The sequence below is a fragment of the Salvelinus sp. IW2-2015 genome, linkage group LG14 (assembly GCF_002910315.2).
Source record: "Salvelinus sp. IW2-2015 linkage group LG14, ASM291031v2, whole genome shotgun sequence".
Lineage (NCBI taxonomy): Eukaryota > Metazoa > Chordata > Actinopteri > Salmoniformes > Salmonidae > Salvelinus > Salvelinus sp. IW2-2015.
The window spans coordinates 14,896,584-14,911,944 of record NC_036854.1 but is presented as its reverse complement, the minus strand read 5'-3'; the positions used below and the strand labels follow the sequence as shown (position 1 = coordinate 14,911,944).

Below are 15,361 nucleotides of genomic sequence, written 5' to 3'. Positions count from 1 at the left end.
GTTGATTCAACAGAGGAATTGTCTAGAGAGGACTGTTCATGGGACTCCAAAGGGTTATTGCATAAGGATGCCTGTTGAGCTGTGAGGGGTTTGTTGTTGTGGTTATTGCTGTGCTCCTTCACAGGTTTGAGGCTTCACCCTTTAGGTTTCGGATGAGTACTGAACTCTGGCATGACTTGTGATGTGAGTCTAGGGTCAGGGGCTGAATCACTATCAGGGCAGAGCAGAGGGTTAAATACATGGTTTCTGTAGAGATGTTGAGTTCTTGCCCTTTGTCATTCACAGGAAGTGATGCCTTTCTTGGTTTAGAAACTGGGGGGTTATAATTCCAACTCGGGTCAAATACTCCATGTTCTGGGAACATTTCAGGTGTCAAGGTGGCCTCTTGGGGAAACTGCAATTTGTACACCAATCTGAAATCTAAGCCTTCCTCATCTGTACCCTCTTGGTGTTGGATTCCAACCTCTTCAATAAATTCACTGGGATCAGAATAGCTTTGTGGTGGAGTTAAGACCGGTTGTGATGCTCTGGGCTCCGTGAACTCACTATGGCTGGGAGCATCTACTTCTACCATGGCATCACCACAGCCAGATATACTAGAGTCCGCATGTGGAGACTGACCATTTACACTTTGAACAGAGTCTTGTGATACAGGCATTATGGCAGAAAAGGTTGCAGTAATAACGAGGGATTCATTAGGATCAAGGTTTATGGTGTCTTTGGGCAGGGTTGGCAAGTGCTTTACGTTGAGGTGTTGGCTTCTATGGTCTGATATAAGATCATCATAGAGAGCACCAACCTCCAAGTTATTCAGTTTAGAAATCCTGTCCATTATAGAGCATTTCACTACTATCCTGGTTCTGCTTATCCTCTTCGTGAGTTGACATCCTTTGGTCATCTCTTTAGCTAGGTTCTTTTCCATCCTCTCCACTTCCCTTTTCTCCCTTTCTAGTTCGAATAGAAACACCTGCCTCTCCTTGCACGTAATTCGGGAGCCCGCCAATTGAGGGGGCTTTTCATCAAGGCTCTCGTTCTCAGCTTGTCTGAGCTTGTGGATCTTGAGGTTCTCCTCCATGATGAGCTCATCTAGAACGTGCAGTCCTTTAAGCTCCTTCAGGAACTGTCCCCTGTTGGTTTGAGGGGGACTCAACCCCGTCGGCCCGTTCTCCATCGGCCTTCCATTGTGGCTCATGCTGCATTCTGATGCCTCAGTTTCACTGGCTGCCTCTGATGACCTGCATTCACTATGGCTGTCAGTGTCGGCAGAGTCAAGACTGTCATCAAGACCCAGGACACCCGCCGCTTTAAAATCACTGGCGGACATCTGGAAAACAGAACAATAACATTGTTATTGATTTAACAAAAACAATAATAGTGGAGATAACCGGCTGATGGGGTATCTATTACGATTTAAAGGCCACTAAACAAGATAAACAATTGCCTTGCATTAAGTTAAATCCCTGTTCAGTCTTGTAAAAACAATTATTTTCTTACAAATGTGCAGGGAGTCTACCAAAATAGTACAAATGGTTGTTTGTTGACCTGTGCATTTTCTAATTGGAGGAAATACCCACAATCTAATTTATGGAATCTAATTTGTAATGTATGGGCAGTGGTCTACTTTGTACTTCACTAGCTTAAGTGGTCCCATGATCCAAGTCTGGCCTACAGGAACACATTTACAGTGCCTTCAGTAAGTAGTCACACCACTTGACTTTTTCCAAATTTTGTTGTGTAATAAAGTGGTATTTAAATGGATTTAATTGTAATTTGTCAATTATCTACACAAAATACTCTAAGGTCAAAAAAAATATATATTTTTTTTTTACAAATGTTAGAATTTAACAATAAAACACTAATACATACTATATGACAAAAAGTATGTGGACACCTACTCGTCGAACATCTCATTCCAAAATTGTTGCTCCTATACGTTTCCTCTTCACAATAACAGCACTTACATTTGACTGGGGCAGCTCTTGCAGGGCAAAAATTTGACAAACTGACTTGTGACTCCAGTGTACATTTGTGTTTTTGTTTTAAGTTATTGTCCTGCTGGGGGGTGAATTCATCTCCCAGTATCTGGTTGAAAGCAGACAACCAGGTTTTCCTGTAGAATTTTGCCTGTGCTTAGAGCCATTGTTAATTTTTATAATTTTTATTATTGAGTGATTGTCGCGTTCTGACCTTAGTTACTTTTTTATGTCTTTATTTTAGGTTGGTCAGGGCGTGGTTTGGGGTGGGCATTCTATGTTGTTTTTCTATGTTTTGTTCTGTATGTTATATTTCTATGTGTTTGGCCTAGTATGGTTCTCAATCAGAGGCAGGTGTCAGTCGTTGTCTCTGATTGGGAGCCATATTTAGGTAGCCTGTTTTCTATTGTGTTCTGTGGGTGATTGTTCCCTGTGTTAGTACCATACGGGACTGTTTCGGTTTTCATTTATTTCTCTTGTTTTTTTGTATTTTGTATTCGTTCTTTATTAAATCTAATTATGGACACTTACCACGCTGCACATTGGTCTGATCCTTGCTACTCATCTTCAGACGAAGAGGAAATCCATTACAGTGATACTCCGTAATGTATTGTATTGGCTTTGCCACAAACATAACACGTTGTATTCAGGACAAAATTTAGAATTTCTTTTCTGCAGTTTTACTTTAGTGACGTGTTACAAACAGGATGCATGTTTTGTAATATTTTTTATTCTGTACAGGCTTCCTTTTCGCTCTGTCAATTAGGTTAGTATTGTGGAGTAACTACAATGTTGTTGTTTCATCCTCAGTTCTCCTACTACAGCCATGAAAGTAACCGTTTTAAAGTCACCATTGACTTCATAGGGAAATCCCTGAGCGGTTTCCTTCCTCACCAGCAACTGCGTTAGGATGGACGCCTGTACCTTTGTAGTGACGACACCATCCAAAGTGTAATTAATAACTTCACCATGCTCAAAGGGATATTCAATGTTTGCTTGCTTTTTAAAAATGTATTTATATATATATTTTTTAATACACCCATTTACCAATAGGTGCCCTTGTTTGCGAGGCATTGGAAAACCTCCCTGGTCTTTGTGGTTTAAATGCACGGCTTGACTGAAGGACCTTACATGTAATTGTATGTGTGGGGTACAGAGATGAGGTAGTCATTCAGAAATCATGTTAAACACTATTATTGCACAGAGTGAGTCCATGCAACTTATTATGTGACTTGTTAGGCAAAAAGGTCAGTCCAACAGAATACCTACTTTGGTGTAGTAGTGGTAAAAGTCGGCGACTGCTCCGAGGGTCTGATGAGGGAGCTCTACAGCAGCGTGGAAGTTCTCCTTCAGTCTGTCCAGATCCTGCACCCACTCTTCCCTGGTCTGGGCATCACCAGGAGGCAGAGTGTCAGCTAACGTGTGGATCACATCCTCAGCACAGTGGACTAGAGCCTGGCAGCAGGGAGAGAAGACATCCATACAGCAGCTTTAATACGTCAATGCACCCATTTTAGGAGGAAAATATCAGAGTAGCCTATATTTACCATGGCGGGTGTATAGATGGATGCCTCAAATTCAGATGTTAACGTCTCAGCCTTCCTCGCATCTTTAACGATCTCTATTCTGTAAGGCTGGAGCTTCTCTTTCTGACAACTTTTAATCTGTTCAGTTATCTGCAAGTGGAGGTAAATGAACCAAAATAAACAAAAACACATGATGGGTCATTTTCATTGGGCACCAAATGGCACTTAAAACAGTGAGGGACTACCTGGATATTTTGCACAAATATTTTCTGTTGCGTGCCCTAATGAACACAACCCTGGAGTAATTGTTATGTATTATAACCCACCTGCTGTGCCTCATCACGCAGCTGGTAGACCTGCACCTGGAGGTGGGCCTTAGAGAAGGCCTGTTGCCACAGCAACTCTATTGTTTCAGCAGCCGCAGTTATCCTTTCAACAAAGACAAGAGACCTTAAACCTGTGGAAAACACTTATTGTAGAAGACTACTATGCTGAACCTTGAAATAGAACAGCATAATGTATCCATTGACAGCTTTGCATAGAAAGTTAGAAATGTGTGTAAAATGCATAATTAGTCTCCTCAACAATACATTTAAACTCACACTATACTCCTCCCTCTAAATGATTGGTCAAAATGTACTGGTTAAGCACTCTACCTGGGCCTGGTTTTCCAAAAGCTACACTGAACAACAAAAAATCTACAGAACATGTAAAGTGTTGGTCCCATGTACATTTGTTTACATCCCTGTTAGTGAGCATTTCTCCTTTCCCAAGATAATCCATCCACCTGACAGGTGTGGCATAGCAAGAAGCTGATTAAACAGCATGATCATTACACAGGTGAAACTTGTGCTGGGGGCAATAAAAGACCACAGATGTCTTAACTTTTGAGGGAGCGTGCAATTGGCATGTTGACTGCAGGAATGTCCACCAGAGCTGATGCCTGAGAACATAAGCCAACTCCTACGTCGTTTTAGAGAATTTGGCAGTACGTCCAACCGGACTCACGTGTATGGCGTCGTATGGGCGAAACGCTGTCAAAGCTGTGAACAGTGTGCCCCATGGTGGCGGTGAGGTTATGGCATGGGCAGGCATGAACTAAGTACAATGAACACAATTGCATTTTATCGATGGCAATTTGAGTGCACAGAGATACCGTGACGAGATCCTGAGGCCCATTTTTTATTTTAAGATATCTGTGACCAACAGATTCCCAGTCATGTGATATCCATAGATTAGGGCCTAATTAATTAATTTCCTTATACGAACTGTAACTAAGTAAAATCTTAAATTGTTGCATGTCAAGTTCACATTTTCTCAAAACAATCGTTACCAAAGTTGACCTTGAAAACGCTTGTTATTTAACGACTGCCTCAGACCAGTCGAGGAACAGCTAAGTACGTCGTTTTATGCTTTTTTTTGGCCTTCCACGTCACTTTATACACAGAAGATCTCCGCTAAACGCAAAATCAAAATGTTCATCTGTCTTTGTGACGTTGAACAAAATTTGACTGACTACAAGTAAACTTGCCCATTTTTTTGCATAACATGGCAAAGGATATAAAGACGCGGCAGATTAAACCAGAGATGACTGTATTAAAAGATAAACGGTATAGGCTACAGACCTACAGTACCACTCAAAAGTTGACACACCTACTCATTCAAGAGTTTCTGTATTTTTACTATTTTCTACATTACGAAATAACACATATGGAATCATGTAGTATCCAAAAAAAGTGTTCGAAAATATATTTTGATTTGTGATTCGTCAAAGTTGCCCACCCTTTGCCTTGACAGCTTTGCACACTCTTGGCATTCTCTCAACCAGCTTCATGAGGTAGTCATTTGGAATGCATTTCAATGAACAGGTGTGATTTGTTAAAAGTTAATTTATGGAATTTCTTTCCTTCTTAATGCATTTGAGCCAATCAGTTGCGTTGTGACCAGGTAGGGGTGGTATACAGAAGACAGCCCTATTTGGGCTCCCGAGTGGCGCAGCGGTCCAAGGCACTGCATCTCAGCAAGAGGCGTCACTACAGTCCCTGGTTCGATTCCAGGCTGTATCACATCCAGCTGTGATTGGGAGTCCCATAGGGCAGCGCACAATTGGCCCAGCATCGTCCAGGTTTGGACATTGTAAATAAGAATTTGTTCTTTGTTGCCTAATTAAATAAAAGGTTAAATTAAAATACAAAAATTGGGTAAAAGACCAAGTCTGTTATGTTATGGCAAGAACAGCTCAAAAAAGCAAGACAGTCAGTCAATACGGAAAATGTGCAGTCGCAAAAACCATCAAGCGCTATGATGAAACTGGCTCTCATGAGGACCGCCACAGGAAAGGAAGACCCAGAGTTAACTCTGCTGCAGAGGATAAGTTCATTAGAGTTAACTGCACCCCAAATAAATGCGTCAGAGTTCAAGTATTTTTATACCTTTATTTAACTAAGTTAAGAACAAATTCTTATTTTCAATGACGGCCTAGAAACAGTGGGTTAAACTGCCTGTTCAGGGGCAGAACGACAGATTTGTACCATGTCAGCTCGGGGATACGCTCTAACCACTAGGCTACCCTGCCGCCCCAAATAACAGACATCTCAACAACTGTTCAGAGGAGACTGCAGCAATTCGAAGGCCTGATTCACACAAAGAAACCACTACTAAAAGGATACCAATAAGAAAGAGAATAAGAATAAGAAAGAGACTTGCTTGGGTCAAGAAACACCAGCAATGGAAATCTGTCCTTTGGTCTGAAGTATCCAAATTTGAGATTTTTGGTTCCAACCGCCGTGTCTTTGTGAGACGCAGAGTAGGTGAACGGATGATCTTTGCATGCATGGTTCCCACCGTGAAGTGTGGAACACCATAAAGAGGTGTTATGGTGTGGGGGTGCTTTGCTGGTGACACGGTCAGTGATTTATTTAGAATTCAAGGCACACTTAACCAGCATGGTTACCACAGCATTCTGCAGCGATATGCAGCATTCTGGAAAGACAGTTGGAAAAGTTCCTCACGAAACTGGTTGAGAGAATGCCAAGATTGTGCAAAGCTGTCATTAGGGCAAAGGGGGGCTACTTTGAAGAATCTAAAATATATTTTGATTTGTTTAACACTTTGCTGGTTACTACATGATTCCATCTGTGTGATTTCATAGTTTTGATGTCTTCACTATTATTCTACATTTACATTACATTTAAGTCATTTAGCAGACGCTCTTATCCAGAGCGACTTACAAATTGGTGCATTCACCTTATGATATCCAGTGGAACAACCACTTTACAATAGTGCAAATCTTAAACTCTTTTAAGGGGGCGGGGGGTTAGAAGGATTACTTTATCCTATCCTAGTATTCCTTAAAGAGGTGGGGTTTCAGGTGTCTCCGAAGGTGGTGATGATGACTCCGCTGACCTGGCGTCGTGAGGGAGTTTGTTCCACCATTGGGGTGCAGAGCACGCGAACAGTTTTTGACTGGGCTGAGCGGGAACTGTACTTCCTCAGAGGTAGGAGGCGAGCAGGCCAGAGGTGGATGAACGCAGTGCCCTTGTTTGGGTGTAGGGCCTGATCAGAGCCTGAAGGACGGAGGTGCCGTTCCCCTCACAGCTCCGTAGGCAAGCACCATGGTCTTGTAACGGATGCGAGCTTCAACTGGAGCCAGTGGAGAGAGCGAGGAGCGGGGTGACGTGAGAGAACTTGGGAAAGTTGAAACACCAGACGGGCTGCGGCGTTCTGGAATGTTGTAGGGTTTAATGGCACAGGCAGGGAGCCCAGCCAACAGCGAGTTGCAGTAATCCAGACGGGAGATGACAAGTGCCTGGATTAGGACCTGCGCCGCTTCCTGCGTGAGGCAGGGTCGTACTCTGCGAATGTTGTAGAGCATGAACCTACAGGAACGGGTCACCGCCTACACTCAAGCCCGGACTTGAACCCAACATTTCTGAAGAGACCTGAAAATAGCTGTGCAGCGACGCTCCCCACCCAACCTGACTGCGCTTGAGGATTTGCAGAAGCGTGGGAGAACTACACAAATACAGGCGTGCCAAGCATGTAGCGTCATACCCAAGAAGACTCGAGGCTGTAATCGCTGCCAAAGCTGCTTCAACAAAGTACTGAGTAAAGGGTCTGAATACTTATGTAAATGTAATATCTATTCTACAATGGGGAAGGATAGCAAAACAATTCTGCAGCATTGATGTTCCCCAAGAACACATAGGCCTCCATCATTCTTAAACGGAAGAAGTTGGAACCACCGACACTCTTCCTAGAGCTGGCCGCCCGGCCAAACTGAGCAATCGGTGAAGGACCATGATCAGGGAGGTGACCAAGAACACGATAGTCACTCTGACAGAGCTCTAGAGTTCCTCTGTGGAGATGGGAGAACCTTACAGAAGGATAACCATCTCTGCAGCACTCCACCAATCAGGCCTTTATGGTAGAGTGGCCAGACAGAAGCCACTCCTCAGTAAAAGGCACATGACAGCCGCTGGAGTTTGCCAAAAGGAACATAAAAAACCACGAGAAACAGTTTATCTGGTCTGATGAAACCAACCAACTCTTTGTCCTGAATGCCAAGAGTCACGTCTGGAGGAAACCTGGCACCATCCCTACGGTGAAGCATGGTGGTGCAGCATCAGCTGTGGGTATGTTATTCAGCAGCAGGGAGACTAGTCAGGATCGAGGCAAAGATAAACAGAGCAAAGTACAGAGACAACCTTGATGAAAACTGCTCTACAGAGCGGTCAGGACCTCAGATTGGGGCGAAGGTTCGCCTGCCAACAGGACAAACAACACTAAGCACACAGCCAAAAAAACACACAGGAGTGCTTTAGGACAAGTCTCTGAAGTCCTTGGGTGACCCAGCCAGAGCCCGGACTTGAACCCAACATTTCTGAAGAGACCTGAAAATAGCTGTGCAGCGACGTCCCCACCCAACCTGACTGCGCTTGAGGATTTGCAGAGAAGCGTGGGAAAAACTACCAAAATACAGGCGTGCCAAGCTTGTAGCGTCATCCCAAGAAGACTCGAGGCTGTAATCGCTGCCAAAGCTGCTTCAACAAAGTACTGAGTAAAGGGTCTGAATACTTATGTAAATGTAATATCTATATATATATTTTTTTGCAAAGAAATCTAAAACCAGTTTTTGCTTTGTCATTATGGGGTATTGTGCGTAGATTGATGAGGGGGGAAAAACGATTTAATCCATTTTAGAATAAGGCTGTAACGTAATAAAATGTGGAAAAAGTCAAGGGGTCTGAATACTGAATCCCAATGCACTGTAGGTGATAATATCTCTTGGAGCTGATCCGTCACTATTGTGGAATCATTTGAACGTTAGAGGGATTGGAAAGGGAAAATACTGACCATTTACTTAGATCCGATCAGTATCGACATGCCTCGACGCACTTAGCAAACGTTCTCTCTGCGTGGCGTTTTAGGAAACGCATGCAACATGTTTTGTTGGAAAGCTGCATCGTTAAAAAAAACACTCGTAAGCCTAAATTCCATCGCTATCGGGAAACCGGGCCCTGCTATACAGTACAGTACCTGCTGTAGTTCTGCAGCATATTGAAGGCTGTGTGGGTGAAGAGGGCCGTCCCAGCCATGGCCTGATAGCACGAGTCATTCTCAAGGTAGCGCAGCTTCTCCACCACATGATCACAGTGCTTTAGCAGCTCATCCAAGCCCAGCTCTCTACACCACAAAAACAGCCATTCCATCAACTTTATAAAACATACAGGGGCAGTCAATACAGGGGCGCAGGACTTATATACATGGAACTACACAGGTAGATCATTCACCAGGCGTTGCAACTTGAGAGGCAGGTAACTTAAGCCCTTAAAAAGCACCGTTACAGTAGGAAGTGAGCAGTGCTATAGGTGCGGATCAACTCAGCTTACACCTGTACTACCCAAAGTAGGCCCTTGTTATGTCCAACTGAAAGAGAGAGCAAAGGTGAAAATGGAGACCCTCACCTCCGCAGCAGTTGGAACTTGGCTTCGCTGCTGTAACAGAAGTCATTCAGTTCGGTGAAGGCAGAGGGCATAGGCTGTCTGGAGAGTGTCTGCAGGGTGGAAATACACGACGGGAGCCTCTGGACCACTGAGAGAAACTCTTGGACAAAGGCATCAATCTCCTGCATAAACAAAAGTCCAAGAAGAGATGTTAGAGGGAAAAATCAGAGGGTGATTATAAAGTAGGTCAAAAAAAATTATGTCAGTCCTGTTGCATCAGAAAAGCATTATTCATATACTTGTCTAAGTTGTACAACCACAAACCAATTATTCCGAAATAAAACCCAAATATACAGCCATATCAAACCTAAAGTTTGATAACCTACTAAAAATATAGAGGAGATTGTTTTGCCAAGAATGTGCATTTAGTTACTGTTACAGCGCAGTATAGTATGCGAAAACATTCATTATAGCGTCCCAAAACAGACTGCCCTCACAGTACTAATGAATACTGTCAACATGGATGAATGCCCAGTCGAACGAGTGAATATGACCAAATGGTGAGAGGGGGCCGCCTTTCACTTGGTAATGAGGTCAACTGATTGCAGTCTGCAATTCTGCAAGCTTCACCAAGGTAACAAACAATGGCTCTGGGGCTGCATCACTGAAACGCATGAATGGATTAATGAATGAAAGATCTCCATACAGGATGACAGTTGAATCACTGGCCTTTTCTCAATTGGATTTGCTCATCTCCTGTCTCCTCAGTCCTCTCTCACCTCCTTTTGAAAAAGGTAAATCGAGAAGAGGAAACATGGACGAAAATGCGCTTGTATGAAATGAGACTTCTTCACTCGCACGTCAGTAAATTCCATTTACGGGGTGAATCCCCAAATAAGTGTAAAGTGATAAATTAAGTTAGATGTGCAAGACATTTTAAACAATTTGCTACTTATCGTTTTAAATGTGTACATGTTTTTCTCCTTAGACAAAACAAAAGCAGATTGAAAGGGGGTGTGGCAGACTTCAAAACTCTTCCACAAAGGACCCACATGACTATCCTGATGAAAGGTGGCTAGAGGGGAGGACTCGTCCGTTCACCTACTAACGAATTGGCATCGAATTGGCATCTCTTCGACCACTTATCGGTTTCCGACTCACAGAGAGAGGACAGAGGAGAGGGTGGAGGACAGAGGAGAGGGTGGAGGGAGGACAGAGGAGAGGGTGGAGGGCAGACTTTTCCCCAAATGAGAAATGGCCACTGACTGCACACTTTTCTCTCCAGATAGATGAACTAAATCTACCATGGAACACCCACCATCACAGATTGTTCTGAAATAGTTTCTATAGTTAGAAACAGAACATTAGCATTCATGCAACCTTATTTTACTGTGGATATAGATACTTTTGTACACGTTTCCTCTAGCATCTTCACAAGGTCCTTTGCTGTTGTTCTGGGATTGATTTGCACTTTTCGCACCAAATTACGTTCATCTTTAAGAGACAGAATGCGTCTCCTTCCTGAGCGGTATGGCGGCGTGGTCCCATGGTGTTTATACTTGCGCACTATTGTTTGTATAGATGAACGTGGTACCTTCAGGCGCTTGGAAATTACTCCCAAGGATGAACCAGACTTGTGGAGGTCTACAATTTTTTTCTGAGGTCTTGGCTGATTTCTTTTGATTTTCCCATGATGTCAAGCAAAAAGGCAGTGAGTTGGAAGGTAGGCCTTGAAATACATCCACTCAAATTATGTCAATTAGCCTATCAGAAGCTTCTAAAGCCATTACATAATTTTCTGGAATTTTCCGAGCTGTTTAAAAGGCACAGTCAACTTAGTGTATTTAAACTTCTGACCCACTGGAATTGTGATACAGTGAATTATAAGTGAAATAATCTGTATGTAAACAATTGTTGGAAAAATGCTTGTGTCATGCACAAAGTAGAGGTCCTAACCGACTTGTCAAAACTATAGTTGCTTAACAAGAAATTTGTGGCGTGGTTGAAAAACGAGTTTGAATGACTCCAACCTAAGTGTATGTAAACTTTCGACTTCAACTGTACATATATGAGTAATGTAATATATGTAAACATTACTAAAGTGGCATTGTTTAAAGTGGCTAGTGATCCATTTGTTAAAGTGGCCAGTGATTGGATCTCCATGTAGGCAGCAGCCTCTCTGACTTAGTGATTGCTTTTTAGCAGTCTGATGCCTTGAGATAAAAGCTATTCTTCAGTCTCTCGGTCCCAGCTTTGATGCACCTGTACTGACCTCGCCTTCTGGATGGTAGCGGTGTGAACAGGCAGTGGCTCGGGTGGTTGTCTTTAATATTTTTTGCCTTCCTGTGATGTTGGGTGCTATAGGTGTTATGGAGGGAAGGTAGTTTGCCCCCGGTGATGCATTGTGCAGACCGCACTACCCTCTGGAGAGCCTTGAGGGCGGAGCAGTTGCCATACCAGGCTGTGATACAGCCCGACAGAATGCTCTCAAATGTGGATCTATAAAAGTTAGTCAGGGTTTTGGGTGACAAGCCCAAATTCTTCAGCCTCCTGAGGTTGAAGAGGCACTATTGCACCTTCTTCACCACACTGTTTGTGTGGGTGGACCATTTCAGTTTGTCGTTGATATGTACGCTGAGGAACTTAAAACTTCCCACTTTCTCCACTACTGTCCCTTCGATATGGAAAGGGGGGTGCTCCCTCTGTGTCACGGCTGTTGAAAGGAGCGGACCAAGGTGCAGCGTGGTGAGCGTACATTTTCTCTTTATTTTAGAACTGACGCCGACAAAACAATAAACAATACAAAACAAACCGTGAAGCTCAAAGGCTATGTGCCCTAAACAAAGTCAACTTCCCACAAAAACAGGTGGGAAAAAAGGCTACCTAAGTATTCCCAATCAGAGACAACGGTAGACAGCTGTCCCTGATTGAGAACCATACCCGGCCAAAACATAGAAATAGAAAATCATAGAAACACAAAACATAGAATGCCCACCCCAACTCACGCCCTGGATCTCTAAGGTCAGGGCGTGACACTCTGCTGTTTCCTGAAGTTCACAATCTTCTCCTTTGTTGACGTTGAGTGAGAGGTTGTTTTCCTGACACCACACTCCGAGTGCCCTCACCTCCTCCCTGTAGGCTGTCTCGTCATTGTTGGTAATGAAGCCTACTACTGTTGTGTCGTCTGCAAACTTGATGATTGAGTTGGAGGCGTGCATGGCCATGCAGTCGTGGGTGAACAGAGAGTACAAGAGGGGGCTGAGCACACAACCTTGTGGGGCCCCAGTGTTGAGGGTCAGCGAGGTGGAGAAGTTTTCTACCTTCACCACCTGGGGGCGGCCCATCAGAAAGTCCATGACCCAATTACACAGGGCAGGGTTGAGGCCCAGGGCCTCCAGTTTGATGATGAGCTTGGAGGGTACTATGGTGTTGAATGCTGAGCTGTAGTCAATGAACAGCATTCTTACATAGGTATTCCTCTTGTCCAGATGGGATAGGGCAATGTGCAGTGTGATGACAATTGCATCGTCTGTGGACCTGTTAGGGCGGTATGCAAACTGAAGTGGGTGGCCGGTAAGGTGGAGGTGACTATCCTTGACTGGTCTTTCAAAGCACTTCATGATGACAGAAGTGAGTACTACAGGGTGGTGGCAAAATAATGTTTCAGGAATGCTAATCTTATCTGTTTCCAACTACAGAAACAATTTCAGCACAATCTGAGATGTGGGTGTCAATAATCAATAATGTTTTTGTGCTTTTGTGCTTGAACATCCCTTGTCGGTTGTTCACTTGAAAGGAATATAGTTTGTATTGAAAGCAAAGTTCTGTCCATCTAGTCATTTCATCCTCAAGGCAGGCAGAAAATAAAGAACAGAGGATTGGAGCCCCCAGCGAGGCCGTCCATCAACCACTGATGCGCAGAGGAGGACAATGCTGCTATTCGTGAAGTTAAGACTCATCATAAAACCTCCAGATAATCAACCGATCAAAGCTTGCTGCCCTTTTAAGATCACACATTACAGTCTTGACAAGAGTAGTCTTGTATTGACTAAAATGTATGAGAAAAGTCCAGGTTACATCATTTTACAGAATGAGTAGTGGCACAAGTAATCCATGGAATTCTTTGCAAGAACTGGCATGAGAAAATTAATTCTGGTGAGGTTACAGGAAAATTAATGGGAACAATAAGCATTTTACAACTGGCATAACTATTCACTTGACCATGATGTCAAATAACACAGGTTGAAATGACAATACTATTAACATAACAATACAGTCCATGTAAATGATTGTAAAAGACATACCCTGATAAATGTTACACAACTCCGATGACAGTAAACCAGGTAGCCTCCTAAAGCCGCAGTCAACTGGCTTCTATCAATGTAATTGGAAAGTTCGAAGACTTCTTTCAGCAGAACTCTCTGTTGGTATTAAAAGGATGTTTAGCCCCACACACATACTAATTTCATGCTACTCGTGGAAGGTGAAATCACAGTCAGTGAGTGAAATCATCTTACCTTGAACGGAGCAACATAAGACTTTGATGGTACCAGTTTCAACAATAGTTTCAGAACATCTTTTGTTTCCGGTTGAATCATGTATACAGTGTACGCAGCTAGATGGGGTGAGAAATGCATGTTACATTTTCATCAATATTAATTAATGACAACAAGTCAAAAATCACACTCATTCTAACAGTACAAAGATAGGGAACACCGAAATCCTCCCCAGATTTGAAATTGTAATGAGCACCACTTTTGTCTGTGGCCATGATAAATGAGGATGACAAACTGACCTGAAGATTCACAGCACTATTTTCAAAAATGACTAAACAAAATGTACTATAGAGTATGATTACTAAAATGATAAGGTCGTTCTACTAAAAGTAATCAGACAAATAAAGCCACGGTGAACTGTGTATTGCAGATTTCCAAACAACCGATTTAGCTCAGATAATGCAATTCCACTAGAGCTAGTCTATTTTTAAATAACTGAAGGCATATGATCCAGTTTTTTTAGCCCCAAGAACAATTCCACTATGAACAATCACAAACTGCGTTGTGCCCTGAAGAGCAACCTCAGACAAAATCCCTTTAAATTGGCTAAATTTCATTGAGTTACATAGGAGTGACAGAAAGGCCAATCATAGGTTGTATTTTTTATTTAACCTTTAACTAGGCGAGGCATCTTATTGCTGAACATCTATGTGGTTGAACTGGACACAACAATAAATAATGTGAACAATTCCCACACAATATTCTATAAAAAAGAACAAAGATTTATGTAAAAGTGGACTAAGGTGTAGGCCTACTAATTGACATTATGAACCAATTATGATGTTTGTTACTGTATAATAAAGCAATACTTACAATCCACCTAGAACAACATTCTAAGAAAGGTACCTCAAGGAGAAGAAGACTTTCAGAGATGAACCTAGTAGTAGTAAGAGTGGCTTGTCTCAAATCAGCCACAACTGAAACCAAGCTCTCCTCCTATTTCTTACTATAAAAAAGTGGTATTAGTAAAGCTTAACATGACTTCCATGCATGTCTGTACAATCTTAAAATTACATCTAAAACACACATTACATTGTAGCCTTGATACATACTTGTGCAAACAGAGAAAGTCGTGTATGAAGTCAACCACTTCAGCTTTGCTTAGATCTAAAAGGTTGCCATGAGCATCCACAGGGAACATAACCAGAGGATATCCATGCTGATCAAAGGCACCTGTTGAAATAATTTCATGGTCTCATTGTTAGTTAGTAGAATTAATATCGTGTTATTGTTGTTTTGTCAAGTTTGAATGTTACATTTTGCACCTTGTAGCCATGATGAATTGAATGCACATGTTTATTATAGCCTACCAGGGAAAACCACTGCTCCCGAGTTCAACACATGATCTGGAGGCAACGGCG

General features: G+C 42.8%; 1 protein-coding gene across 3 annotated transcripts; it reads right to left on the bottom strand.

Annotated features, from left to right (window-relative positions):
* Nucleotides 1–117: 117 nt before the first annotated feature.
* LOC111972767 (uncharacterized) lies at nt 118–15,168 on the bottom strand. 3 transcript variants are annotated; one of them, XM_023999841.2, is made up of 9 exons: nt 14,847–15,168; nt 13,962–14,059; nt 13,749–13,865; nt 9,466–9,626; nt 9,038–9,184; nt 3,826–3,928; nt 3,521–3,649; nt 3,243–3,428; nt 118–1,324 (listed from the first exon to the last, which is right to left on the bottom strand). In XM_023999841.2, exons 2-9 carry the CDS (start codon nt 14,040–14,042, stop codon nt 119–121), a joined length of 2,130 nt encoding a protein of 709 aa, XP_023855609.1. In that variant the 5' UTR covers nt 14,043–14,059; nt 14,847–15,168; the 3' UTR covers nt 118. The 3 variants fall into 3 exon arrangements, with proteins under 3 accessions (XP_023855609.1, XP_023855608.1, XP_023855607.1); XM_023999840.2 differs by having other exon boundaries at nt 13,962–14,946; nt 15,053–15,168; XM_023999839.2 differs by having other exon boundaries at nt 13,962–15,168.
* Between the last annotated feature and the right edge of the window lie 193 nt (nt 15,169–15,361).